The 13,189-nt window shown below is 42.6% G+C and overlaps 1 protein-coding gene across 1 annotated transcript in view; it reads left to right on the forward strand.

The window, feature by feature from the left end:
• Positions 1-13,189, forward strand: part of RYR3 (ryanodine receptor 3) — a 743,078-nt gene that overhangs the window by 608,194 nt on the left and 121,695 nt on the right. Inside the window, 3 exon segments of the mRNA XM_030213678.1 lie at positions 5,623-5,751; positions 6,856-6,960; positions 12,380-12,461. Of these exon segments, the coding sequence (XP_030069538.1) occupies positions 5,623-5,751; positions 6,856-6,960; positions 12,380-12,461 (316 nt within the window).

Genomic DNA, 13,189 nt, shown 5'->3' on the forward strand with positions numbered 1-13,189 from the left:
TTTATTTGAACTCAAGTGATTATCAGGCAGTGTGGTTTAATATAAGTGTAAAGGATGAGAAGGTTCACACAAAGATCAGGGTCTTAGGCTTCAAAAGTACCAACTGAGTTGAGATTACAGAGTAGTTTGAGGGGTGACCGACAGAATGGGAAAAGCTTTGTAAGAAAGAACAGTGGGGCTGAGCAGGTAAAGGTGGCTGAACTAAAGGTAAAAATTGTTGCTAGGAACATAAATAAAAGTACCGTATTTTTCAGACTATAAGACGCACTTTTTTCCTCCCAAATTTGGGAGGAAAATGGGGGGTGCGTCTTATAGTCCGAATGTAGCCTTCCTCCCTCCATTACAGGCACCTCCCTCCCTCCGTTACAGGCTCCCTCCCTCCCTCCGTTGGATTTTTAAAACTCCTCACCTCGTCGGTGTGACTTGCAGTAGCAGCAGCGCTTCAGCGTGCACATCGCTCTTCAACCAGCCTTCTCTCTCTCTCAGCTCTCTGGTCCCGCCCTTAGCTGAGAGAGAGAAGGCTGAGTGAAGAGCGACGTGCACGCTGAAGCACTGCTGCTACCGCGAGTCACACCGACGAGGTGAGGAGTTTTAAAATTCCAACGGAGGGAGGGAGGGAACCTGTAATGGAGGGAGATGCCTGTAACGGAGGGAGGGTGCCTGGAACAGGGAGAGGGGCCTGTAACTATTTTTCGGACTATAAGATGCACTTTTTTTTTCCTCCAAATTTGGGAGGAAAACCTAGGTGCATCTTATAGTCTGAAAAATACGGTAATACAAAACTAAAGTTTTATACGAGGTGATTGAAAAGACCAACAAAGAGATGATCATTTAACAGATGTTACTGATATCAGAAATTGGAAGACTGGGTGAAGAGAGGCAAAATGAAAGGTGCCAATTCACCTACATCTTCCCAGACTCATTGAGAAACCCCTATCTTAGGGGCTTACAGTGTGTGGGAACGTCCCAAGACTCATGGCTCCATAGGCCTACCCCATTCTCAAAGATGTCACTGGGCAGGAAACTCTGCTGTTTTAAAATCAGAGAGGCTGTGGCACATTGTCATTAGTGTGCATTCAAAGGGGTATGTTCAAAAGGTCTTGGCCCTTTGGGAACCCCCTTGGGAACATTGAGAACCCCTGAGGGCCCCTTTTTATCCTTTCTTTTTCTCTCTCTTTTTTTTTTCTGAGGTGTGAGGGAGTGGATGGCACCATGGGCCCTTTTAGCTCTGGGCCAGGAGCATTGGGCTGCTGTTTTGAAGCCCAGTGTTCCTGGTACAGTAAAATAACTTACTGTCATTTTATGGCTATATTGCAACTTACAGTTTGCACCCAGTGTTCAACACAAGTCGCATTATGGTTTTTATATGGTAATAAGTTGCTTTACATGCATTTGCATGCTTTGCATCTCATTACTATGTACTGTAATTCGCATGACCTAAATATTGCCATGTTAGGGCAAGACAACCTGACTTGGAGCCCTTTAAGTTATTTTAAAGGGCTAATAATATGGGTTATTGCCAAATGCAGCTTGATGACTTCCCCCTCTAGTATCTCCTCAATGACCTTGTCCTCCCTGAGTGCCCCTTTTACCCTTCAAACCCTTGGTTGGCAGGCTCTTGTGGAGGGGGGAGCACTAACCCTGGGTGTCATGACCAATCACAGTGATGATTGCCTACGAGCCATGCTCAGTGCATCCCCTTACTGCCTGCACTCTTGGTACGCCACTGGGTGAAACCCTTGCAGGACTACTCAACTAGCAGGTCAGGCAGGATTGACAGAAAATGTTTATTTGTTTAAACACACCAGGCCATAAAAACTGGGACAGGATCCATTCCCGGGTTTTCTCCTCCCCCCTAGTCACTTCCTAATAGGTGACTGTGGGCTAACTGCATTACCTGCCTGTGATAAGAGTGCAGAACTAACAGCTGCTCTACTTCCTCTCCCTCAAAGGATCCCTTGGTCACCCTATACAATAGATCACTCTTTACTATAAAATAAGGGAGAGCTACCTTCGAGGGGTCCTGATTGCCCATGGAGTTTGCATCTGCCACTATAACTTTGGCCCAGACCTCTCTAAGGGATTCATCCTCTGCCTGAGCCCTCTTAAAATCTACCTGGTTCCCTCCTCCTCTCCACTTGGGCAAACTCACTAAAGGGTCTGGGTTGTTCTGTCCATCTGCTTCTGACCCTGACCATGGCAAGACCGCAACCTCCATCTAAGCTTGTCCAGCTGGAGTCTTGAGGGATGCCTGAGCCATATGATACTGCCTCTGGTCCCCATGCACACATGATAATGTCATTTGTCTTCTCATGGTTCACTTGCAGTCAGGTAACTATTTCTTTCTGAATGAAAGACTTCACACTGCCGGAGTCTATCAGCACCTGATAGGGGCTCCCATTCATTTCAACTTCCATTACACAGTTCCTGCTCTCGAGAGGCCTCCACAAAGTTGAGAGACTGCCACAAAAGTTGCAAGAGTGTGGAGTGACCATGTTCACATCCATGGCCTCTTTATTTAGCTCTTTGCAATCTCTGGTTATGTGGCCTCTCTTCCCACATCTGAAACAGGTGAGCAAGTGTGGTTCCCACAATTGGGTCAGTGGAGGGTGCTGGATTCGTGGGGATGAAGGTCTCCATCGCTCTGGCCCCTTTATTGGGGACTACAGGCTAAAACATTACTTCTGATCCTTTGGATTCTCAGATCTTGACCTCTCTTTCTTCCCTGGACTTCCAGCTCACTTGTTTTCCTTGTAGGGTTCAGGTTATGGCTGCGCTTGGTAAAAGGCCTTGGCTGTTTCCACAGTACTCTCACTCACTCATTGTTTCATGGAGTAGCCCCTCAAGGAACTATTTGAGCAGAACAATTCTTGCTATCTCCAGGCTAGTCTTGCCCTCCGGTTGAAACCTTCTCCAGGCCACTTCTTTGAGCCTATAAAATAAGCTTTGACGATTCTCTTTTACTTGTAGAGACCACTTCCAAAATCATTGCCAGTAGGCTTCTGGTGTGCAGCCTGCCCTCTCCAAATTGTTGGCCTTTACTTCTGCATAGGTGGCTGCCCCAGTAGAGTTGACATCCTGAAAGGTAGTCTGCCTTCTCCCAATTAGGAGGTTTCCTAAATAAGCATGATGTTTCTGGCCATCCTGATAAATGAGAAGTCCTCTCAAAATTTGTCAAGAAATAGTTTGTCATCTTCCTGTATCTTTTTGTTTTAGCACCAGAACCAGGAGGTAGCTTGTAGACTGGAGTGTCAAGGCTGCCTGACCCACAGAGCCCTATTGTATCTCTACCAACTTCTGCAACATTTGTTGCTGCATTTGCTGCTGCAGGTGCCGCTGCTGTTCAAAGCAAACTTGCATAAATTACTGCTGCTGTTGTTGATGCTGATTTTGCTGTTGCCCTTCCAGGAGGGCCTGGATTAGTTTATCCATGGTTTCTGTATACCCACAGCATGCACTCCCTGCGAATCAAAACAAAATAAAAACATGCCTGTCCGGGTTTTACTAAACTCTTTAAAAGTTCCCTCTCTGTCAGTGCAGAGCTAAGCTCTTTAGCCCCTTTGTCTTGCATGGAAGGCCCAGAGCACCGAAGGCTAAGGATTTGGTGTCTTCTGGCAGGGTACACTCAGATCCCATCGCTTTCACAACATGTGGTACTGTGAGCAAGGGTGAGCTGCAGAGCCCAGTAAGACAAGCCCCATACTCCACAAGTTATAATGAAAACAATATTTTATTAAAGGTGTCCTAGAAGGGCTCCTGTTTACTTCACAGGAGGGGAGAAAATAATATCCAAAGCTAATTCTGTAAGCACAACAGTGTCTTTGAGTGGCCTGCCCCTGCAGGGCTGTAGCATACTGTACATGAATGTCTTTTCTTCGGCAGCAATTCCTGCTTGTCTCTGGCCTGATCCCGGAATCCAGAGTCACCAGCATAGTCTCTAGCAGATTCTTTCGGCTGGCCTGCAACTGACCAAGTCAAAACACAAACTCTTCTGGGTTCCAAGTTGAACTTGGCTTAACTGAACGTAGTGGTTACAGGCTCTCAGCTTCAGGGTGGAGGCGCCTGGTGTCACTGTTTCCCTCTGGGCCTTTTTAGCCTAGCTGTGTCCTGGTCTTTTATAGTTTTTGGACCATGCCCTCCTGGCTCCACCCTTCCTGTGTCACTTCCCCTTTGGGCGGGACTAGGGTTTTAAGGCAGTCCTGATGCAGTGAGGGAGTATTCTTAAGGGAAAGTTGCAGCGTCCTATAGACTCCCTCACATGATTCAATTTTTTTTAAGGAGCAGTGACAGCTATACCAAATTTTTGGCATAAAATATTTCCCAGACCCAACATATGCAGATTTATCTAATGTGTATTTATTATAAACATCAAGAAAGCAAACCAGTTTAAGGAGAGGGAAATCCATAGGATTTGGTTGAAAACCACCATCTTAGTACTAAATCTATTATAATACAGAATTTGGAAAATCCAAATGCACTGAACTCAGATAATTTACCAGTCTCTGTTGACAACTAGTGATGCCGCTGTTTAATATACCTCATTTTTTATGATAACTCATCAGTAGGCATTGATTTACAAGTAATAATGTTCTGGATCTATGCTATTGAGTGACAATCATCCTATCCTATATAATAAAACGCACCTCCAATGTTCTGAAGCCGAGAAAGTGAAGCCTTCAAGCCTTGAAGCATTCCTGCAACGTTCCAGAACTACGTGTCATCAATTGAAGAGATGGAGCCTTACAGAGAGCACGAATGCTTCAAGGCTTGAAGGCTTCACTTTCTCTCACACACACACACACACACTCACTCTCTGTCTCTCACATACACTCTCACACATTCTCTCTCTCACACACAGGCTCGCACACACACTCTCTCTCTCTCTCTCAGACACAAACACACACACACTCTCTCTCAGACACAAACACACACACACACACTGTCTGTCTGTCTGTCTCTCTCTCTCTCTCACTCATTCTCTCTCACATACACACTCCATCTCTCACCCACACACTCTCTCTCAAACATACACACTCCGAGGAAATGGGGCATGGAACACGCTGGGGAGGAGAGGGAGGGGGGCATGGAACTCAGAGAGAAGGGGGGCCAAGAACTCGGAGGGGAGGAGAGAGAGGGAGGGGGGCCTGCACCTCCGATGGAAGGGGGTCCTGGAACTCAGAGGGGAGGAGAGGGAAGGAGGGGGTCATGGAACTCGGAGCCCCACATACACACACTCACTCTCTGTCTCTCACATACACTCTCTCTCTCATACACACTATCTCTCTCCCTCACACACTCACTCTAACACACATATACACTCTGTCTCTCACACACACACACACTCTCTCTCTCTTTCTGACATAAACACACACACACATTCTGTCTGTCTCTCACACACTCACTCACTCACTCATTCTCTCTCTCACACACACACACTCCATCTCTCACACACACTTTCTCTCTCTCACACACTCTCTCTCTCTCTCTCTCTCTCTCTCAAACATACACACTCTGAGGAAAACCTTGCTAGCGCCCCTTTCATTAGTGTCAGAAACGGGCCTGTTTTCCTAGTATACTATAAATTGAAAATACTGACTTGCTTGTGCTTTGCTTTACCCAAAGGAATCTATCAGCGATTTTTACTGGTATTACTCAGGGAAGGACGTGATTGATGATTCTGGACAACGGAACTTCTCCAGATCTTTATCTGTGACAAAACAAATATTTAATTCACTTACTGAATATATCCAGGTAATGAAACCTTCAGATGAATTATTGATGGGCGTTCGCAAAAGTTTCTTGAAAAATTACAAATATAACAAAATCATAGATTTAACTATGATGATTATACCTATGATTTAAAAGAGTTTAACTCTGCTGCCCGGATAAACCTTGCTGGAAGCCAGTATTCAGGAGCACTTAACAGGGTAGGTTAAGGGCAGTCCAGGGAGAGAGTTTGGGCGGAGCTGCGACTTACCCAAAGATTGGCAATATTCAGCCCACTAACTGGTTAACAGCTGAAAGGTTGTTCTAACTTTATCCAGTGAATTAACCAGGCATCGGCCTAAATATCAATCAGTGTATGGTTAACTTCTGGGTTACTGCACATACTGTATCTGGACATACAGTGCCAGAAACTGTGCATGCCCCAGCATTGAATATCAGGGGATAGTTCATTCCAGTACTGTGACTATTCATCTAAAGGGGAAATTACAAATCCTCAAGCTTGTTCTGTGGCCGTTTATATGGTTTCTTTTTTTAGCTCTTAATGTTGTGCTCTGCATTGGGCTATTTGGGGCAAAAAGCATGAGTAAGGGTTGAGCTAATTTTAGCACACATTAAAAAAAGATATTAATAACAGTGCACTGGGTTTTAAGAAATCTGCCTTAAAAAAAAAACTTATTGTCAAAATTTGAGTAAAAAAGTAGATAAAATTAATTTGAATGCACCATTTTACCTTGGAATGAATTAAAAAAAAATGTTTTTACAGTTTTTAAATTGAACAAAAATATAAGCTCTCTGGTCCAGGCTGGGACCCCCAAGCCAGAGACCATCTGACCCAGGACCCCAGAACCAGCAAACTTCTCACTGAGGATCCCTGATAGGCCTGAAATTCCTAGTGGCCCTGCAATGCTCTCCCCCTGTCAGCCATTCTCCAAAGCTAGAAAGTTTTTAAAATATACCCCCAGCTGCATATCCTGATGAACACTTAAGTCCATATATATAAGTAAGGATAGGAAAGAAGATTTAATTTTCTGTGCTGTATTTCTGTGTTCTCAGAATTCCTCAGATGTGTGCCTGATGACTCTTTTTCAGGGCAGTTTTCCTAATGACTATGTTTCTTTCTTGGTTTAGGGTCCCTGTATTGGGAATCAGCAGAGCCTGGCTCACAGCAGACTTTGGGATGCAGTGGTGGGCTTCCTCCATGTCTTTGCTAATATGCAGATGAAACTTTCTCAGGTACTCTCAGCCATATTTGAGATCCAAACTCAGGGAAGGAAGGGCTTGTGTTAATCTCAGACAAATTAGACAGGCAATCCCAACAATCAGTGCTAACCACCTAACTTTCCTGAGTTTCTGCCCTTAGGTAAGACTACCTAGAATTTCAGCAGCTAAATTTATCTACTCAGCTAAATTTTCAAAGGCTTTGATATAACTGCCTAACTCTGTAGCCAAGTGACTAGATGTCTTTCGAAATATATGCATATCATTTATAGCAAATTTCTTCTGCTCTTTTGGGTTTTGAGCTCAGTAGAAACCAGCCTTCTTTTTAGGGCTGCAGTATCACAAGCCTTCATTCACAACTATCCAGATATTTATACCTTACTTTATGTCTCCATCCCAACTCAGTTCAGTCATTGAACTACTGATCTTCAGCCAGGGGTCACTCTGTTCCCTCTTGGGGACAATGCAGTCATAGGACCTAAGTATTTGCATTGCATATTGATTAAGATTTTATCTTACAGAAACTGGGAATGCTTTTTCCACAGCTTATGTATATCTGGGCCCACTACAGCAGGTGTTGTTGGGTATGATGAAATAGCTTTGTATTGGCTGAAAAAGAGAGCAAATCCATCATTAGTAAACTGATTACCATACATTTAGTGATGAAGGAATTTCTATCGCTGTTACAGAATTGGTTACAGATCCACATTGTGTTTTTAACCTGCTAGTATGTTCAATGCCATTATCCATGGGATCACACAACAAATTTGCCTACGCACGCCCAACATGTGTCAGTTTGAAGTTACCGCCCGGCTACCGCATGGCTCTTGTGGTAATTTCATTTATGATGTGTGTCCACTACACGCGCCGGAAAATAATTTTTATTTTCTGGCGCGCGGCAGAAACTGGGCAGTAATCGTCATTCTACACGTGTAGACGATTACTACATGGTTACCACGTCAGACCTTACCGCCACCCATTGACTTAGCAGTAAGGTCTGACGTGGTAACCATGCAGTAATTGTCTACACGTGTAGAATGACGATTACTGCCCGGTTTCTGCCGTGCGCCAGAAAATAAAAATTATTTTCCGGTCTTAGCCTCAAAGTGGACGCACACCAATTTTTATTTTTGCCGCACATCTATTTTCGGCAAAAATTTTTAAAAGACCTTTTTACAGGCATGCTGAAAAAAATGGATTTGCGAGTGCCCAAAACACAAGCCTTCATTAGCGCAGCCCATTTTTCGATGCACCTTAGGAAAAGGACCCCTTGGTTAGCACTATAGATCTTGCCAATAGAAGAGGATTGAAAACATGGCTAAAGAAGTGAGAGTTTAGATTGCATTTGAAAAAAGAGTTTTGGATTTCAGAGCAAATTTGATTCTAGATGTAAAGGACAAGTAATAGAGTATGAAAATGGGAAAAGAGCACACTCGATATTTATTTCTAAGGTTTATTTTTTTCTGCCTTCTCCTCAAAATGAATTACAGCTGGACAGTATTACTGCTTTCAAGAGTGGAGATTTCTAACAGAGCAATAACAGGAGAAAGTAGCTAATAAGTATTATTTATTTATTTGGATTTGACTCATGCCTTTTTCAGCTGTAGCTCAAAGTGTTATATTTGGGTACATTCTGCATTTCCTTGTCCCTAGAGGGTTCACAATAAGTTTGTACCTGAGGCAATGTGGGGTTCGGGGCCCCTTTTACTAAGCGAAAGTAAAAAGGGGCTCTGTAGTGGTGTTGACGTGCGGGTTTGCTGCGCGCCGAGGCCCTCTTTTACCACTACCCAAAAAAAAATTTCTGGGCAGGGACAGAAATGGCCATGCAGTAAGTGAAACACTTGCTGTGCGGCCATTTCCTGCGTGAGCCCTTACCGCCTCCTATTTAGGAAATGGTAAGGGCTCCCACGGTAGCCCAGCAGTAACTGGTCAGCACGCGGCGCTGCCTGATTACCACCAGGCATGTCACTGCCACTCTGAAAAATTGTTTTTTTTGATGCACCAGAAATGGTGTGCAGTGAGGGTCGGAACTACTGCAGTGGGATATAAACCAGGCTTCCTTGGTTCACAGGAATGCTGTAACCATTAGGCCAGAGCATGGATGTATTTATGGATTTATATGTGGACTGAATTCTAAATAAACGTATGGATTTTGAACTCGCAGCATAACATTATCATGAGCCAATGTATTGCAAGAAGCAGTCATGCAAGCGAATATTGAAGCTGGTGAAGAATGCAATCAAGTGACTAATTTTTGCAGGACTTGGTGAGCATGAAAAGTAGAGTTAGGAAGTCCAGCAAGTAGACTATTTCAGTAGTATGTATGGAGTTGAGAAGTGAAAGGAGCTTTAATAGAAGCAGCAAGAATCATAGGAAGGGAAATTTCCAATTTTACAAAGGTTGTACAGTTAATAAGAAAGAGATGGCTAGAGTTTGGAGATTTGGAGCCTAAAGAAACGATAGCATCAAAAACTACCAGGATTTTATAGACATGAATAGGTAAAGTTTAGCATTCCATCAACAGAGATAGAATCAAATGCCTATCTGGTATGGACTTCTTTTGCTTCGTATTCATAATTCATAATGGATCATGTTTGGACCAAGTCTGGGCCCTCAACCAAGACCTGTCTGACATGTGAGTCCCTTCTGGTAGCTAAAATACTGCCAGCATAGTTCTTGGTCTTATTGAGGTACACATGTCTTCTCACTGTATTAAGATGGTGGTCCACTAGGAGGTTATTATTATTATTAATTTAATTTTTTTTGTCTCTTAGTGTCCTTATTGACCATTGTATCAGTCCAGTTAGAATACATGATATAAAAGGTCTGTTGGATCAGTTCTACTAAATCTGTATGCCTTAAAGTTCTTCTCTATAACTTATAAATCACTGAATGCAAGAGTCCCATTTCCATACTTTGCTATCTGTAATAGAATCAGCTTTAGTTCAGTTTCAGTTTATTTGATATTACCACAAATTTAACAAAGAAAATTTTAGTGGTTTAAAAATTAAAATAAGTGGAGAAGGGGAAATGTATACAAAACAGACAAATTGAGAGACAGATATAAAGACTAACCATAATTACAAATGGAATTCTAGGGAAAGGAAGAGTTTACAATGTAAGGGTAGGTAGGGGGAGGAAAATACAAGAGCTGAGTTATAAAACAGTTCTCTTCATAATTTTTAGACCTCCAGAGAGGACACTAACATGGGGAATCATTGAGGAAAGGAGCAAAAATATAAGAATTTTTCTCAAATGCAGTGGAGAAATAATAAGCTTTTAAACTTATTGAAAAATTATTCTAATCTCAAGTAAAGAGGCAGGGAGTTCCAGAGAATTGGGCCCATCATGCTGATACAGGAACTTCTGAAAGTATCCAGATAGACCTGCTGGAAAGAGGGAATCATTAGATGATGTTGCTGTGAAGACCAGAGTGTTCTTGAAGGTGAATAGTGGACCAAGAGGCTGGCAAGAAAAGAAGGTAGACCTTAGGACTGGATCTGATGAGATAGAATGTTAAGTTTATAAAGTACCCTACACACTTCTGGGAGTAAGTGTTTGTAAATGAGGAGAGGGGTGACATATCAAATTTATTACGTCCATATAGAAGTTTCACCACGACATTTTGTATCAATTGTAATCTATGAATTTGATAGACAGGCAGGCCAATATGAAGAGAGCTATGATAGTCAAGTTTAGACAGTACTAGTAAGTACAAGAGAGTATGGGGGAAGCAAGGCTCAAGGACAGAGTGAATAGAGCGGATGTGTCTAAGAGTTAGAGTTAGAAAAGAGGAGGATACTATCTTTGAAATATGGGATTGAAAGGACAAGATATTATCTAGAATAATGCTTAGAATTTTGGGCAATGTAGAGTAGGGGGTAGCCTTTGATGGTGAAATTTGGAGGATTAGCACATGGCAGCTGGAAGTTGAATAGCACTGCAACTGTTTTATTGGACTTAAGCTGTATCCTGTTTTCAGTTAGCCAGTCCAAGACCGCATCCAATTTTTCAGAAATAAATAGCTAGAAGACGAATGGAAGTCAACGGGCAGACGTAGTTGAATACCATCCACACAGAAAAAGAAAGTAAAGCCAAGAGATTGCAGAAGGAGATTTAAGGGTGCCAAGAAAATGTTAAACCAGATCGGTCCCAGAATTAAACCTTGAGCAACACCAGAGCGAAGTAGTTTGGGAGAGGAGGAATAATCAGAGTGGCAGACTACATAAAAGTGGAAGCAATGAAGAGCCAAGCCTGTAATATTAAGATCCTTGAAATGATTTACGAGAATGAAGTGGTCAACCAAGTCGAAAGCAGCAGACATATCTAATGAAAATAAGACAACATCTCTTCTACTCACTTATCCTGAAAAATTCATACTATAGTATATATAAATACTGCTCTTCATTTACCTTCATATTAATTTAAAGCACACACACCTTGTCAGCTTGCAATTTAGGGGTAGTTATCAAGATGCAGTAAAAGGTGAGCTTTTACCACACCTTGATTTACCATGGGACTCAGCAATCTGTGGGATAACAGTCCCATGGTAAAACAATAACACCATATATGGAATGCTGACATGTAGCAGTAGTACCACAGGACTACCCCTAGAATTGCAGTTACCATTTTAAAGCTGCAGCCGCTAGGTGCAGCAGTGAGTGGGGTTCGCTCCTGCCCCAAAGACCCACTCAACCATCAAGGACATAAAGGTAGGCCCAGGGGGCTTGTTATTGGGAAGGGGAGGGAGAAATTTGTACTGTGCTAATGGTAATGGTAAATTAGCTTTCTATCCCACTGTTACCTCACAGTTCTAAGCTGGCTACTCCAAAAGCAAGGTCTGATCAATCTGTTTAGTAAAGTGGTATTTGAACCCACAAAGAGATTTAGAACAAGAATGTAAGCCAAGCTAGGCCCAGAGACATGACTGCAAAACTATGTAAAACATACTGTACTAGGTCAAAGGAAAAGTCCATTGAAATCAGCATACTGTCTGACAGGTCACAAGGACGAATAAAATCCCAAAGAGCATTTTCCACAGTCAGACATAAGTGGTGGCTGCCTCAGACCTTCATGGCTAATAATGGTTTATGGACTTTTCCTCCAGGAATTTGTTCTTCAAATGTTTTAACGTCATGTATTGCTAGGAAGCATTTATCTTAGAAACAAACAATGCTAATTGCAAAGGAACGGAACCCAAAATGAGAACTTCCTTGTAGCCATTATCTAGTTGATAAAGGGTTTGGACTTCATGGACCTCAGGTCTGCTTTCAGCCCAGACAACTAGGTATGTTTAATATTTAAATCTATGTTTGCAATAGTTTCTCTGCCCACATATTTTGTCTCATGCCCTGTGTACTGATTGCCTCAAATCATCATATTACTTGTTCTCATGATCAGAGCATTACTAATTATGCTGTGTTCCATGATTCAGGACTCCAGTCAGATTGAACTTCTGAAAGAACTTTTGGACCTGCTGCAGGACATGGTGGTGATGATGCTGTCATTACTGGAAGGTTGGGACTATTATATTCTAATACTGCCAATGTTTTTTTATGAGCCACAACAAAAAGGAGATAAAAACCCTCACAAAACCGTGAGATATAAGACAAAAAAGTGAGGAAAACGAATGAGGATACCAAAAAAATGTATTTATTCATATAAAAAATGACCCGACACAGCCGTGTTTTGGCCCAAAGGCCTGCCTCAGGGGTCTTTTACAACCTCAGGTAGTATGATGTAGAAGTGCACTGTGGGAAATGTGGTATAGCAGAACCCTCTTGGGTCTCCTCTCTTCGAAAAAAAAATTTTAAACGTAATTGCCAGGAACAGGCCTGTTATACAGCTCTCCTAAAAAACGTGTGTGCAATTGCCAATTGATATGTTTTTTTACATCATAAGATCTGATTTCACAAGTTGGCTAAAGTCAAATTCTAAGCAATGATTGGGGATGAGAAACAAAAGTTAGGAAGCTAGCACTGAATTTCAGTGCTAACCGCCTAACTTGGCCAAGCAAATTTAGGAACTTCAGAGCAGGGCTAAGCTTGGTTGGCCAACCTCCCTCCCTCCCTCCTGGGTACTGGTAATTTACAAACAAAAACCTGCAACTGATCACTTCTTCACCCTCTCCTGTCATCCAAAATCTGAAAAATGCTAGACGCACATCTGGAGATAGCAGGAACAGAGGGGTGTGTCATTAAAACCAGTGGGGTGGGGGGATGTCCCCTGTTCTACCTACAGGATT

The sequence above is a fragment of the Microcaecilia unicolor genome, chromosome 9, assembly GCF_901765095.1.
Source record: "Microcaecilia unicolor chromosome 9, aMicUni1.1, whole genome shotgun sequence".
Classification (NCBI taxonomy): Eukaryota; Metazoa; Chordata; class Amphibia; order Gymnophiona; family Siphonopidae; genus Microcaecilia; species Microcaecilia unicolor.